At 43.1% G+C, this 16774-nt stretch overlaps 1 protein-coding gene across 1 annotated transcript in view; it reads right to left on the bottom strand.

Annotated features, from left to right (window-relative positions):
* Nucleotides 1–636: 636 nt before the first annotated feature.
* Nucleotides 637–16774, bottom strand: part of ZKSCAN1 (zinc finger with KRAB and SCAN domains 1) — a 51792-nt gene continuing 35654 nt past the window's right edge. Inside the window, exons 7-9 of the mRNA XM_066383652.1 lie at nucleotides 3790–4190; nucleotides 3322–3499; nucleotides 637–1888 (exon numbers count right to left, since the gene is read on the bottom strand). Of these exons, the coding sequence (XP_066239749.1) occupies nucleotides 1056–1888; nucleotides 3322–3499; nucleotides 3790–4190 (1412 nt within the window). The 3' untranslated portion in view covers nucleotides 637–1055. The remainder of the gene's footprint in view (nucleotides 1889–3321; nucleotides 3500–3789; nucleotides 4191–16774) is intronic.

The following is a 16774-nucleotide window of genomic DNA, read 5'->3' as shown; positions in this document are numbered from 1 at the left end:
GCTAGACATGACACTTTCTTGTCCCTGATCCTGGCATATCATGTTTGCCTGACCTCTACGGCTACAACAATGGACAAAAAGATATTGTAATAACTGCTAGTGAGAGGTGAACAAAACTCGAAAACCAAGATAAGCAAGTGATAGCAGAAAGGAGTGAAGTAGCTGGGTTTCTGGGTAACAGGAGGACCTACTGGCCAAGAGACTTTTATAAAGTAGAAATAAGTATAAGAAATCAAAGAGACTGCAGTCAGAAGGAAAAGACAGGATGGACTTAAGGTAATCAAATTGTGTATTATTGACCTCTGGAGTTTAGAAGAAGGAAGCTTCTCAGGGAGTCAGATTTTCAGACTTTGGCGAGACAGAATATACACAAACAAAATGCACAAGAGACTGGCAAAATGTTCCCAATGGAAAAAAAATGTGTTCATCATGTACGGAAAAAATAGGGCACAAAGTAGACCAAGATGCAGCTACTCTATAGTCTACTGCACTTTCCTAATACACATACTCACAAGTACTAAATGTTCTATTTACCCCTAATCCAAATTTTCCAAAAGCTAAACCAGTAGGAATAGTTTTTTCTTTCTAAAATAGTGTTCATTAACAACACAGCATTATAATAACAGCCCTGAAGCGTTACGTTATAAATTTATTCTGAATCAGATTAGATTGTGTTCAAATGGCTCAATTCTTTACAAATCGTAATTCTTGAAAGTATGTTAAAAGTTAAACAGTCGTAATGTTTTTTCATAATTATACTCGATACACATCATTTTAACTATACAAAAGGCAACGCCAGCATGGTTAATGGGACATGACACGTGGTGAGGGATCCTGCCCCAGTTGAAAGGCGAGTAAGGAATCCACCACACCTTCCAGGGCCTTCCTGCGCCACTGTTCTAATCCTCCTGCCTCTCTTGGTTTTGAGAAAAACAAAATCTACCACTGAGGTTTATATTACAATTACCTGGATTCTCCCTAGCATTTATGTTCTAAAGTTAAAAAACAAAAAATAACAACCACCAAAAAAACCACCGAGGGAGCATACTTGACAGTTAAAGCACTTCTCCCTCTCCAGTGTGGACTCGCTGATGTTTAGAAAGATTAGACTTACTACAGAAGGTTTTTCCACAATTATTACACCAATAAGGCTTTTCCCCAGTATGGATTCTATGATGCTTATTAAAATTGGAGCTGTGGTTAAAGGCTTTTCCACACTCCTTACATTTATATGGCTTCTCTCCAGTGTGGAGTCTCTGATGAGAACTGAGACCTGCATGCTGACTAAAGCTCTTCCCACATTCGTTACACTGATAAGGTTTCTCCCCAGTGTGTATTCGATAGTGTCGAATGAGGCTGCCTTTACCACTGAAAGCTTTCCCACAATCTTTACACTGATAGGGTGCCTCTTCAGTGTGCATCCGCTGATGTTTAAGGAGATCTGAGCTTTGACCGAAGGCTTTTCCACACTTACAGTCATAGGGCCGGTCCACCAAGTGTGTTCTGTAATGAAGGGTAAGGTTTGAGCTGTGGCTAAAGGCTTTTCCACACTTGGTGCATACATAGGGCTTCTCCCCAGTGTGGGTTCTCCGGTGCTTAGTAAGATTTGAGCTATTACTAAAGGCTTTCCCACACTCTGCACATATGTAACGCCTCTCTCCTGGGGCAGGCTTAGTAGGCATCAATTCTTTACCTTTCTTGGAACCTTTGTCTAGGACCGGGGTTTTTGTTCCTCTTTCCTTTTCACGGTTTACCCACTGCCTTTCTAACCTAGCCTCACATTTACTGGCGATAACCATGGGATCCTTTTTGAATTCTTCTGCATGAGACTCTTCAGAACATTTCGGCACATCTGCTAATTCCTCATTCTTGGTGTTCGATTTACGATCTGAAACAATAAGTAAAATAAGGACATGTGAGTTGTTTCTTGTTCTGAGAAGAAACAATTAAAGGACAAAGAGAATCATAAGGTGACACTGATGGGTTTTTAAGCGTGATCAAATATTGCCCCATGAGGTAACAATATCACAATGATACAAATAAGCCATCATCAAATCTAGTTTTTAATACCAGACTTTCACACAAGCTCCCTACCAGAAGCTATTATGGTATGAAGAGTACATGGATTTTTCTGCGAGAAGAGCTTCTTCCATAGAGGGCAACATGGCAAAAGCAAGCATACTGGGACAGCAGCAAAGGAGATGCTCAGGCGGAATGAGGTAAGTGAAAGACCGCGAAGGGTCAGATTTGATTAAGGAAAATAAAAAGGATAATTAAGGGAGAAGAGGCTAGTGGCAAACTCAGAAAATCCATATGCTCACAGAAGATGTATAAAAGCAATGAAAGAGAACGTTCAGTTCACTTATAATCATTTTAGTCTCAGTTCCTATTAATTTGAATGAAAGCGCTTAACTCTCGGCCAGGGTTCAACTCTTATCATTTAATCTACATCGGCTATGTTTTACAATTCTTTAAATTATAAAGTAACACTGTTGAATTCAGCAGAAGCAGTACATCTTTTCAGAGCATTTCAGTCCATCTAACCGTCTACACGCATGGATAAGGGGAGTAAGAGAAGCTCCCTCTGAAAAATGGGCTCCCCTAGAGCAGGGCCACCCTGCACGGGTAAAGAAGCCCCAGTCGACAAAGGCACTTTCCTCTAACCCCTTTTCCTTGTCCCTCTGTCCCTGTTTCCACCTGTTGATTTCCTTCCTCTGCCGGCAGTAACCACTCGGGTGCTTCCAGGCTCACCCCCACTCACTGTCTGCTGCTGACTGGACTGTGGCAGTAGAAACTAAAGCCTCTTTCACTCTCCATGATGAACAATCACTAGACTACTCATCCAGCTTCCCTTCAGGTTGCTGTGTGTGGGAAATGAACTTAAAAGTTAATGAACAATAAACTATGTGTGGGAATTAAGTGACTTAAAAGTAAACAATTTTAAATAGCCTAATGAGGCAGAAGTTAAAAAAGAATTTACCAGGGACCACTTCCGCATAATCCAAAGCTGATTATAACGGGTTCACTAAATCATTAACAAATAAACACCATCTCTTACTGGCTCATTCAACCTGTCCACACCTCTGTAAACAGTCCCTTTATTAAACTCACTTCAACTGACCTTACTAGCGTGTGACATCAGTGCTGGGGGTCTGACTGGAGTAACACACCTGAGGGAGGAGACAGGACCCTTCTGCCTCCACAGCCAAACCAGTCAAGTCAATCTAGCGGGTGGCCTCCTGATCAGTAATTAGAATTAGTCTGTTTCTTCAACCATGAAGGCCTGGTGCTCTGAGTGGAGGCCTAACAGATGGTTCCTACCTTGACTCTGTCTCAGGTCTGGAGTGAAGTCCTGCTCTTCACCAGTCTCTTGGATGTACAGGGGGCCCCAAGATTCATACTTGGGACTTGTCTCCACAGAGCGTGGCTGTGTGCTGCTCGGGGATTCCTCTGCTGCTGTCTCCCACACCTGTTTCTGTTCATTTGGAGGAGGTGAAACCTGAGACAATAAGGAACGGTTGGGTTTGTGCACAGCTCACTTTAAGAACGAGACTGAAAGAAAACCTCAGGAGAGCTACGTAGAATCTCTGGGAAAGAGAAAAGTAAAACACTCTCATTCAGTTCTCAAGGCTACAGCTAGTACAGAACAGTACGGGAAAGGGAGGAAACATGGTCGAACTCAGTAGACACTTCCATTTACCTATTCATATTGCATGGACAAACCATTCCTGCCTGGAGTTAGACAGGCTCCCAATCTCAGAGGATACAGAAAGGTTTCTCCTAGCCTACCTGTTGTCCTGGTTCATCCAGTTCTCGCTCCAGATCCTCCAGGAGAGTGACGGCCTCTTCGGCGCTCTCTGGGCAGTGCTCCTGCACCCAGGCCTGAAGCTCCCGCGGCAGGATGGTCAGGAACTGCTCCAGCACCAGCAGCTCCAGGATCTGCTCCTTGGTGTGGATCTCGGGCCTCAGCCACTCACAGCAGAGCACCCGGAGCTGGCTCAGGGCCTCCCGGGGGCCAGGTGTGTCATGGTACCCAAACTGCCTAAAGCGCTGGCGGAACATCTCCAGGCTAGGAAAGCACTTCTCTTTCCCTTCCTCCTCAACTTTCACAACCACAGGCCCCACCAGCTCCTGTGGAGGCCGAGGGCCCAGACCTGTGGCCATGCCCAGCACTTTGGTCATCAGACGGACTCAGAAACAGCCTCACGAAGGATGGGGCTCTGTGTGGCAGGAATACTGGTTCCTTTGGGTTTCTGGTTCTTTAGGGCTACAGGATCAACATAAGAAAATAGGGTTACCATAAGATAAGCAAGATAAAAAATATTTTATTTTGGTCGTTACAGCCACACTTTCAGCACAAGAAAATGTGGCAATTATGGCCACCATCAAACCAGTATATAAAAAGTACTGTTTAAATCTCTGTGGAGCTAGCTCAGGACATCCTACTTTGATTTTACTTTCAAAAAAGCACACTGTGGCATAATTTAAAAAATTGTTTAAATTAACCTTTGTTCTGAAAACTATTTCAGAATATTAGAACTTCTGAGCTTTCAACAGGCTATTGCTGTCCAAATGCTTTCTGTCTAAACCTAAGAATTTTTGGTGTCAGCATTCAAAATTACTAATCAAATGACTGGGGTAGTCAGCATAACTAGGAATCATGTTATAAGGTTACGATTAACCAGTAAGTTTTAAAATGTTCAGTATAATTACTGACGTAATTTTAGGCTTCACTTGGCCCATTCTATGTAGTATGTACTCAAGCTTTTAAATGTCCTTTTACCTTTTCCTTTCACAGAAAGGCAACTAGACTGACAGATGAGACTAAAAGTAACTTATGATCTTAGAGAAGTATTTATTTTGATGACATATGTACTGCTGATAAGAAATTGAGAGAAAAAATGAAATAATAGATGATAAAACAAAAATGTTTGAAAGTATTTTTCCCTTTTAAATATTCTAAATATTTCAGTCAGTTGATACATTAGAATACTGAAAATATATGTAGTGATTACAATTACTTCTATACCGGAAATATCTGTAGTGATTACAATTACTTCTGTTTTCTTCATTTACCAAAAAAAGTGAAATCCATTCATTGAGCATTTACTGACTATCTGCTGTGGGCTTGGAGCTAGGACTGCAGTGATAAGACAGATAACACCCCTATCCTCACAGAGCTCTCTAGTTAGTGGGGGAGAGAGAAAATAAACAAGTAACAGACAACAGACTCATTCTATCATAAATGGGACTCATTAAGTATTTTCTGAAATAAACCTACATAAATCAGTGAATCTTACATGTTGGGACTGGCCTTCCTGAGCATGTTTTCAAACTTTAAGCAGCATTTTTCACAGGTGTTTCCAACCTGGATTTGGATAATCTAGAGCAGGAAAACTCTGCAGTCCCAGTAAAGAGCCAAAGAGATAAAAATCAGCATAGGTACTTGTTACATGAAATTATACTGATAATAAAGGTAGAGACATAGAAAGGATGCACAATGGCTTATACAGACTGAAGGTGAGAGACTAGGAATGATAATCTTTCCAATCTAAGGCATTTAGAAACTGGACTACAGCAATTAAAATGTTTATTTATTTATTAATTTTAGGGATAGAGGAAGGGAGAGGGGAAAGGAGGAGGGAAGGGAAAGGGGAAAAGAGAGAGAAAGGGAAGGAGGGAGGGAGAGGGAGACAGAAACAGGGATCTGCTGTTCCACTTAATTTTGTATTCCTTGGTTGATTCTTGTGTGCCCTGACCCGGGATCAAACCTGCAACCTTAGACTATCGGGACGGGACAACATCTACCAACTGCTACCTGGCTAGGGCTTGAATGTGCTCTTTCCTAACACGCATGTCAGTTTCCATGAAATATCAAGTCTCACCCCCATCCCCACAATATACACATAATCGCAATGAAGAAAAAAGGACCTAAAATTAATAGTAACATTTATGGAATACTGAATTCGGATTTCATTAAAAAAATTTATTTTTAATTTTTTCAAAATTTTTATTATGGGCATTACTGCTTTTATATCAGAAAACCAGAAAGTCTTTCAAGGGATCACGAGCAATCTATTGACCAAATAATTTTTACTACTAATGCCCACATTTCAGGGCCTTAAAATAAACCAAACAAGAAACTCAAAACCCAGGAAAACAAAAAAGCAGCAATCAATTCCAGCCCAGGCACAACCTGCCCCCAATAAATGTACATTGATGTTATAGCTCTTATATGAGCTGTTTAGTGTCCACACATTTAGTGAGTACATATTAAAAACATGTACTTTATATACACCTAATCCCCTTCATTTATTTTTATTACCAATTTTGTAATTTTAAAAAGTATGAAATGGGGTTCTAGTAATAGAACCTCAGAATGTAACCTTGCTTTTATGAAAAATTCAGTAATTTTTAGAATTCTATGAATGCCAGTACTTGGACTCCCACCCACTGTACCAATTCTGGTGCACTTCATAAGATGCCAACATGTGTTCTGACAGGGCGACCCAGAATCTGTGCCATCCACTACCAAATGCTGTCCCATACACCCAGTACATAAGCTCACAATTACTTGAAAAATGAGCCAGGAGAGAAGCACTGCCATCTAGTCTCCTAAAATAAGGGCACTGGCACCAAGACTAAAATAACTAAAAGTAACAAATGTAGCAGTACTGGGAGCATTTCTTAGAAACTTACAAGCCATTCTCAGCATCAGAGAACAACAAACTGGTTGTAAAATTTCCCACTCCAGCCAGAGGGGGGCACCCCAACAACAGGAAAGACACTGGAACCTATTTGGCCTGCTGAGCTTCTGGGGGGGATCCAGTCACGAAACTCAACTGAACACTAGGAGTTATATACAGCACAGGCAGCATTAGACAGTGTCCTATATCACATTCAGGTGCATCTATTCTCAGAACTTGGAGTCCATATCCACACATGCCACTGTATCACATGATTGCCTCTGCAAAACAAATACACAGATGCAAGTAAAGAAGAAAATGTTGGCCCTGGCTGGTTGGCTCATGGTAGAGCTTTGGCCAGGCGTGTGGATGTCCTGGGTTCAATTCCCAGTCAGGGCATGCAGGAGAATCTACCATCTGCTTCTCCACCCCTCCCCCAGCCATGGCTCCATTAGAGCAAGTTGATCCGGGGCGCTGAGGATGGCTCCATGGTCTCTGCCTCAGGCGTAAAAAATGGCTCCAGATGCAATGGAGCAAGGGCCCCAGATGGGCAAAGCACCACCCCCTAGTGGGCCTGCCAGGTGGATCCCGGTCAGGGCGCATGCGGGGAGTCTGTCCCTCTGCCTCCTCTCCTCTCAGTTAGGAAAAAAAAAAGTAGAAAAAGTTTGCCTTGGATGGATAGCTTAATTGACTGAGCGTCATCTGGATATGCAAAAACTGGGCCCCGGCCTTTGGCTCAGTGGTAGAGTGTCAGCCTGTCAAGTGGATGTCCCGGGTTTGATTCCTGGTCAGGACACACAGGAGAAGCAACCATCTGCTTCTCCACCCCTCCCCCTTCTCTCTCTTTCTCTCTCTTTCCTCCCACAGCCGTGGCTCGACTGGTCTGGGCGCTGAGGATGTCTTTGTGAAGCCTTCACCTCAGGTGCTAAAAAATAGTGTGGCTGTGAGCATGGCCGCAGATGGGGGTTGCCGGGTGGATCCTGGTTGGTGTGCATGCTATCTCCCCTCCTCTCACTTGGAAAAGGAAAATTAAAGAGAAAAAACAAAACCAGATATGTAAGCTTGTGGGTTCAATCACATACAGGAACAGATCAATGTTTCTGTCTCTCACCCTTCCTCTCTCTTAAATCAGTCAATAATTTATTTTTTAAGCGAGAGAAAGAGAGCGAGTGAGCATGAGAGGGATACACAGGGACAGACAGACAGGAAGGGAGAGAGATAAGAAACATCAACTTTTCGTTGTGGTAAAATTGTTCAGTGACTGCTTTCTCATATGTGCCTTGAAAAGGGGGCTTCAACTGACCAAGTGATCCCTTGCTCAAGCCAGCGACCATGGGGTCACGTCTATGATCCAAGCTCAAGCTGGTGAGCATGAACTCAAGCCGACGACCTCAGGTTTCAAACCTGGGTCCTCAACATCCTAGGCCGACGCTCTATCCACTGTGCCTGGTCAGGCTAAATAAATTTTTAAAGAATTTCCCTAGAACAGTGTCTGCCTGGTTGCTGGATGGGCTAACTCACTAGCTAAGTGATTTATTTGAGTGCACCAGTTCTGTAGTGCCCACAATTCAAATTCATGTCTCAGCAATACCACAAATGAACAGCAAGCTGGCACATGGCCCCCCTCTTCCTTACTGCATCATTCTCCTCGGATATCTCCTCCAGCCATGTGACTTTAATTTACCACCTATACCCCCACAACGGTCTGTTTATCTCCAGCCTAGTCTTCTCCTTTGAAGTCCAGACTTATATAACCAATTACACACTTGAAATTACCACCAGCTTGTCCAATGGCATCTCAAACTTAACATGTCCAAAAACTGCTTCCCACCTTTCTTCCAAAAGCAGCTTATCTCAGTTAATGGCAACTCTACTATTTTGTTTTTAGACCCAAAAACGTGGGTCATCCCTGATTCCTCTCTCTCTACATACAATTCATAAGCAAATCTTGTTAGTGCTACATCCAAGAGATCCAGAGTTCAACTACTTCTCACCGCCTTCAACACTGCCATCCCAGTCCCTCACCTCTACCTCGAGTACTGCAATGGCCTCTTTTTATAATATATACCTATATATTCATTTTAGAGATGGGGGCTGGGGAGAGAAAAGGGGAAGGAGCAGAAAGCATCAACTCCCATATGTACCTTGACCAGACAAGCCCAGGATTTCGAACCAGTGACCTCAGAGTTCCAGGTTGATGCTTTATTCATTGTGCCACCATAAGTCAGGGGCAATGGCCTCTTAATAGCTTCCACCTTTGCCCCTTCAGTCCAATCTCAACACAACAGTCAGAGAGATCCAGTTGAAATACAAATCAGATCCTATCATTCCTCTGCTCACATCTCTCATGGTGTTGTGTGGGATACAGAGTAAAAGCCAAAGTCATCATAATGGCTAACAAGGCCTCACAAAATCTACTGCCTCTGATCTCATCTTGTACTTCTCTCTCTCTGTTCATCCTACCCCAGCCACTCTGTTCCCTGGAAGTGTGAGAAACACTCCTTCTTAGAGCCTTGGTCCATACTGCTCCCTTGACCACTTCCTAAAGATCACACACTTCTCCCAGATCGTGCATGCCAGGCTCCCTCACGTCAGCCAGGTCTGCACTCAGGTGTCACCTTCCGGCTGAGGCACTCCTGACCACATTTTTCAACCAGCACACTACCCTCCCTCCTCCCAAAACTCCTTATCCTCTGGCTCTTTTCTCCACATCACTTACCACCATACAAATACTATATATTTTACCTTAAAAAAAAGTCCCCTTCCTTTTTTTTTAATTGGAAATTCTTTTTAATTTATTAATTTTAGGGAGAAAGAGAGAGAGACAGGTACATCGATATGCCCTGTATGTGCTCCGGCTGGGGATCAAACGGGCAACCTCTGTACTACAGGAGGATGCTCTAACCAGCTGAGCTATCTGGCCAGGGCTGTCTCCTTCCTTGAACAGCAACTCTTGAGTATACCTCATACTATGCAGGTACTCAAATATCTGTGGAAAGAATGTCATACATGGATCATTGGGGCTACTTAAAAAAAATAAATATTGTAAAATTGGGTTTGAAAAATCAATATAAATTTAAATTAAAATATATGGCAGTATAAACTCATGTTTAGTGTAATACAGACAGAGGTTAATACAGAATTAGATAAGTGTGTGTTACTATAGAGACATTTATTTCCTAGCTCTGCCTGCTGTGAAGGTCCAGAAACAATGACATCCTAGTAGCAATCAGCACACCCAGTGCCCAGATGCTGGTTTTGAAATATCATTCTCCCATAAAGTGAACTAGAGATGAAGAAATGGCTGACTCTATTTGGGGAATATACAAGATGAGCCTGGAGCATCTTGTAATGCCAGAAAGTATTAAAAACAAACAAAGAAAAACTCTGAGGCAGGTCAAAGGGACACAGAAGCCAACACATAAATGCTCCTAATAGTAACAGCTGAAACAATTTGAGCAATAAAATAAATAATGCAGTACTGGTTTATAACCTTAAGTGTAAAATAAATATCTGTAATAAGTCCATGCTGATGTGAATAAAGGTGAGTGAATAAGTAGGGGAGAAAGACAAATTTCCTGTACAGAATTATTCCAACTAATTTATGTAGATACTCCCTTCAAGATAATGGAGCTTGGCTCTGGCCAGTTGGCTCAGTGGTGAAGCGTCGGCCTGGTGTGCGGAGGTCCCAGGTTCGATTTCTGGCCAGGGCACACAGGAGGAGCGCCCATCTGCTTCTCCACCCCTCCCCCTCTCCTTCCTCTCTGTCTCTCTCTTCCCCTCCCGCAGCTGAGGCTCCATTGGAGCAAAGATGGCCTGGGCGCTGGGGATGGCTCCTTGGCCTCTGCCAAAGGCGCTGGAGTGGCTCTGGTCACAGCAGAGCGTCGCCCCCTGGTGGGCGTGCCGGGTGGATCCCGGTCAGGCGCATGCGGGAGTCTGTCTGGCTGTCTCTTCCCCTTTCCAGCTTCAGAGGAGTGCAAAAAAAAAAAAAAAAAAAAGATAATGGAGCTTAACTCTCCTCCCTTGAGCACAGGCTACACTTACTGACTTGCTTCCAAAGAGAGAACCGAAAGGGTTTGGGCGAAAGTAACTACAGTGGAGAAACCTGACAAACACTATCTTAACCAGTGGATCAAAATTAAAATTATCATAGTCTACAAACACACACACACGCACACACACAGGAATACTACTCTGCCATAAAAATATGAAATACAGCCATCTGTGACAACATGGACAGATCTTGAGGATATTACGGTAAGTGAAATAAGTTAGCCGGAAAGAACAAGAACTGTATGACTTCACTCACATGTGGAATATAAAACAAAAACAGTAACAAGCAACCAAACAAAACAAAACAATAAACCACAACTCATACAGACATCATAATGGTAGTACCAGAAAAGGAAGGACAAAATTGGTAAAGGAGGTCATAATATATGGTAATAAATGGAAACTAGACTGTTGGCATGGGGATTATGAAATAGACCAGGGGTCTCAAACTCGCGGCCCGCAGACTAATCCACGAAGTTCAAAATATTTTGGATAAAATTAAGTAAGCCTAGGGGCCTACTTGTATTTTTCATTTCTCTAGCATCCTAGCTAGATATTAGCTTAGTTAACAGCAGTTGTGATGCGAGCTACAGTTTCTGGTTGTATTGTGACACTGAGTAAACTGCATGTACGATTGTGCTTGTTGTACTGATTTTTTTTTTGTTTTCAACTGCAGTGAGAAAAGTGTTGTGTAACAGTTGCCTTTTGTAGAACTAGTGCGGCCCGCCGAACGGCTGTGATCTTGCTCTGCGGCCCACATGCTGAGTTGAGTTTGAGACCCCTGAAATAGACTGTACAGATAGCAAGCTATAACGCTGTACACCTGAAATTTCTATATTACTGAACAGTGCTACCTCAATAAAAACAAATAATTTTTTTAAAGATTAATATTATCAGTGATAAATCATGTGCCTTGATTGAGATGAGCACTTTGCGGTCTTATTCCTTAAAACCCACAATCCCAGTCTAATCATGAGAAAAACATCAGACAAACACAAACTGAGGGACAGTGTACAAAAATAACTGACTAGTAGTCCTCAAAACTGCCAAGTTCATCAAAAACAGGAAAGACGGAGGCCCTGGCCGGTTGGCTCAGTGGTAGAGCGTCGGCCTAGCGTGCAGGAGTCCCAGGTTCGATTCCCGGCCAGGGCACACAGGAGAAGCGCCCATCTGCTTCTCCACCCCTCCCCCTCTCCTTCCTCTCTGTCTCTCTCTTCCCCTCCCGCAGCCGAGGCTCCATTGGAGCAAAGATGGCCCGGGCGCTGGGGATGGCTCCTTGGCCTCTGCCCCAGGCGCTAGAGTGGCTCTGGTGGCAACAGAGTGACGCCCCGGAGGGGCAGAGCATCACCCCTGGTGGGCGTGCTGGGTGGATCTCGGTCGGGCTCATGCGGGAGTCTGACTGTCTCTCCCCGTTTCCAGCTTCAGAAAAATACAAAAAAAACCAAACCAAAAACCAGGAAAGACAGAGACTGACACTGACTAAAGGACACTAAGTAGACATGAAAATTAATGTGGTCTCCTAGATGAGATCCTGGAGCAGAAAAGGACATTAGGGAAAAACTAGTAAAATCTGAATAAACTGTGGAGCTTAATGAATTGTAATGTGCCAATGTTGATTCCCCAGTTGCAACAAATGTACACAGTAATATGAGATGTTAACAAGGGAAACAAGGTGAGAGGTAGATGGGGACTCAGTGTATTATCTTTGAGTTTTTCTACAAACCTAAAACTATTCTGAAACTATTTAAATAAAAAATATCAGGTGAGGAGATGACGTCAGAGTAATGGCGGGGCAAGAGAAGTGAAGGCAAAAATTAATGAATGGGACTACATCAGACTAAGAAGTTTTTGCTCAGCAAGAGAAACTGATAACAAAATAAACAGCCAACTAAATGGGAAATGACATTTTCAAACAACAGCTCAGATAAGGGCCTAATATCCAAAATATACAAAGAGCTCATAAAACTCAACAACAAACAAACAAACAATCCAATAAAAAAATGGGAAGAGGACATGAACAGACACTTCTCCCAGGAGGAAGTACAAATGGCCAACAGATATATGAAAAGATGCTTATCTTCTTTAGCTATTAGAGAAATGCAAATCAAAACGGCAATGAGATACCACCTCACACCTGTTCGATTAGCCATTATTATTAGCAAGACAGGTAATAGCAAATGTTGGAGAGGCTGTGGAGAAAAAGGAACCCTCATACACTGTTGGTGGGAATGTAAAGTAGTACAACCATTATGGAAGAAAGTATGGTGGTTCCTCAAAAAACTGAAAATGGAACTACCTTATGACCCAGCAATCCCTCTACTGGGTATATACCCCAAAAACTCAGAAACATTGATACGTAAAGACACATGCAGCCCCATGTTTATTGCAGCATTGTTCACAGTGGCCAGGACATGGAAACAACCAAAAAGCCAGTCAATAGATGACTGGATAAAGAAGATGTGGCACATATACACTATGGAATACTACTCAGCCATAAGAAATGATGACATCAGAACATTTACAGCAAAATGGTGGGATCTTGATAACATGATACGAAGCGAAATAAGTAAATCAGAAATAACCAGGAACTGCATTATTCCATACGTAGGTGGGACATAAAAGTGAAACTAAGAGACATTGATAAGAGTGTGGTGGTTACGGGGAGGAGGGAGGAATGGGAGAGGGAAAGGGGGAGGGGGAGGGTCACAAAGAGAACAAGATAGAAGGTGACAGAGGACAATCTGACTTTGGGTGATGGGTATGCAACATAACTGAACGACAAGATAACCTGGACTTGTTATCTTTGAATATATGTATCCTGATTTATTGATGTCACCCCATTAAAAAAATAAAATTATTAAAAAAAAATATATCAGGTACTAGAGCAAACAAGTGGCTTTAGTAAACGCTGTTCTATTATAAAGGGGTGGTAAAGAGAAATACGGTTAAGGTCCACACTTATGTTGAAGCAGATCATTCTCTGACTTTACTTTTTTATTTTTTTAAATTTTTCTGAAGTTGGAAATGGGGAGGCAGTCAGACAGACTCCCGCATGTGCCCGACTGGGATCCACCTGGCAGGCCCACTAGGGGGCGATGTTCTGCCCATCTGGGGTGTTGCTCTGTTGCAACCAGAGCCACTCTAGCACCTGAGGCAGAGGCCATGGAACCATCCCCAGCGCCTGGGCCAACTTTGCTCCAATGGAGCCTTGGCCAGGAGGGGAAGAGAGAAATAGAAAGGAGAGGGGGAGGGGTGGAGAAGCAGATGGGCGCTTCTCCTGTGTGCCCTGGCCAGGAATCGAACCCGGGACTCCTGCACGCCCAGCTGACGCTCTACCACTGAGCCAACCAGCCAGGGCCTGAGTTTACTTTTTAAGATTTTTTTTTTTTAAAAAGGTGACTGCCTTGTCTCTAGGAACAACAATAGTTAATTTCTGACTCTTCCAATAACTATCAAATATTGCCCTAATGAAAAAGTTTTCCAGCCTGAGGTGGCGCAGAGGGTAAAGCAATGACCTGGAATGCTGGGATCGCTGGTTCAAATTCCCAGGCTTATTCAGTCAAGGCACATACGAGAAGCAACTACTACTAGGAATCGATGCTTTCAGCACTTCCTTGCACCCCCACCTCTCTAAAAATCAATAAATGAATCTTTAAAAAACGTTTCTAGCAGATCTATTTCAAACATAACATAAAGCCTATTTTTAATTTTATCAAATACTTTTAGCTTTGAACTAGTTGGCAAAATTACAAAATTCCTTCATCTTCTGGAATCACATAGTTCGTTTTCCAGTTTGGCAATTCTATCTCCACAGGCTCAAAGGCTATCTGCATAGGTTTAAAACACAAATCTGCTCGTATCACCCCTCTGTTTAACATTACTTAATTTTTTGCATAACAACAGCAAATCCCAATCTGACCTCTGCCACCCCTTTCAACCATCACTCCCTTCTCATTTCCTATGCTCACTCAATTCCCAATTATTTTTTGTTTTGAGCAAGCAAGCAAGACAAAAAGGGAGAGATGAGAAGCATTAACTTGTAGTTGAATTACTTTAGTTGTTTACTGAGTGCTTCTCATATGTGCCTTGACCAGGTGGCTCCAGTCAAGCCAGTGACCCCATGCCCAAGCCAGTGACCTTGTCAATGCCCAATTCTTATGGCAGGCTTCTATTTATCTTTTTTTTTTTTTTATTATTACAGGGTTTTATTTTTTATATTTTTTTACAAGGACAGAGGGAGAGTCAGAGAGAGGGATAGACAGGGACAGACAGACAGGAACAGAGAGAGATGAGAAGCATCAATCATCAGTTTTTCGTTGTGAGACCTTAGTTGTTCATTGATTGCTTTCTCATATGTGCCTTGACCGTGGGGCTACAGCAGACCGACCAACCCCTTGCTGGAGGCAGCGACCTTGGGTCCAAGCTGGTGAGCTTTGCTCAAACCAGATGAGCCCACGCCCAAGCTGGCGACCTCGGGGTCTCGAACCTGGGTCCTCTGCATCCCAGTCCAAAGCTCTATCCACTGCACCACCGCCTGGTCAGGCCGGCTTCTATTTATCTTTAAAGTCTCAGTTCAGCAATTAATTCATGAAAAGATGCTCAACCTTAGTTACAATAAAAGAAATGCTCCCACTTCTCACACTGGCAAATATGAAAAAACAAATCTGATAATCCTCTGCCTTTGTTTGTTTGTTTGTTTTGCCCGGAGAAAAGCCAGTAAGTTCACATTTGGTCATGCTGAGTCTACTGAAACGTTCACATAGGGGTGCTCCCAGATCTTGCTTCTGAATTTTTGTTAGTAAGTGCTCATCACATCAAGAGGTATATGGACAGAGGCCCTGGCTGGTTGGCTCAGTGGTAGAGCATCAGCCTGGCGTGCAAGAGTCCCGGATTCTATTCCTGGCCAGGCCACACAGGAGAAGAGCTCATCTGCTTCTCCACCCCTCCCCCTCTCCTTCCTCTCTTTCTCTCTTCCCCTTCCACAGCCGAGGCTCCATTGGAGCAAAGTTGGCCTGGGCGCTGAGGATGGCTGCATGGCCTCTGTCTCAGGCGCTAGAATGGCTTTGGTCTGCTAGAATGGCTTTGGTCTCTAGAATGGCTCTGGTCTCAACAGAGTGACACCCCAGATGGGCAGAGCACAGACCCCTGGTGGGCATGCCGGGTGGATCCCGGTTGGGCGCATGCGGGAGTGTCTGACTGCCTCCCCATTTCCAACTTCAGAAAAATACAAAAAAAAAAAAGTATATGGACAGAAAATGGAGGCTTCACTACTGACTCACACTGTGTTCAACCACAGAGCACTACTTTTTTTTTTTTTTTTTTTTTTTTTTCATTTTTCTGAAGCTGGAAACGGGGAGAGACAGTCAGACAGACTCCCGCATGCGCCCGACCGGGATCCACCCGGCACGCCCACCAGGGGCGACAGAGCACTACTTTTTAAAGGCTATACAGAATGTTGAGCTAAAGAGATCCGTCAAGCAAATATCCAGTCTACTATAAGCAGAAGGCTTTTGTTCTGTTCCAAGACCATGCCGCTCTTTTATGTCAGTTTCCCAAAGCATGTATTTCCTTATTAAAGTGCCCTAAATCCATTCTGGAACAAGATGAGGCATAAATAAATCAAACTATCATAGATCCTAATAATTTAATATCAAAACGCCTTTAACACACTCAGAATCTGTACCTGAAAACTCCCAGGCAGGCAAATTTGAACATCTTAAGAGGTACAGAATTAGAACTATTAGTTCTAATTGTTAATGAGCTTTTCTTTTCACCAAACCAAATTGTGCATACTTTTTAACCTAATATTTTCAGATCCTAGACCAACAAACACTTCCTTACAATGACTGAAAACAATCGGCTTGCCTCTTAACTCTTTTCTTATCCATATTTGTTTCAACCAGTCCTTAATGGGTTTCCAAGTACCTCACCCACCAGATCACCTTTCTTATGACGAACTGTATTAACAAATGGTCCTTTAATACCGTGTTTCCCAGACCCATGTTATTTGTATGCTTTCTAACCTGAACAAAGGC

The sequence above is a fragment of the Saccopteryx leptura genome, chromosome 4 (genome assembly GCF_036850995.1).
Source record: "Saccopteryx leptura isolate mSacLep1 chromosome 4, mSacLep1_pri_phased_curated, whole genome shotgun sequence".
In the NCBI taxonomy this organism is placed as follows: Eukaryota; Metazoa; Chordata; class Mammalia; order Chiroptera; family Emballonuridae; genus Saccopteryx; species Saccopteryx leptura.
This window is presented reverse-complemented; position numbering and strand designations above follow the sequence as displayed.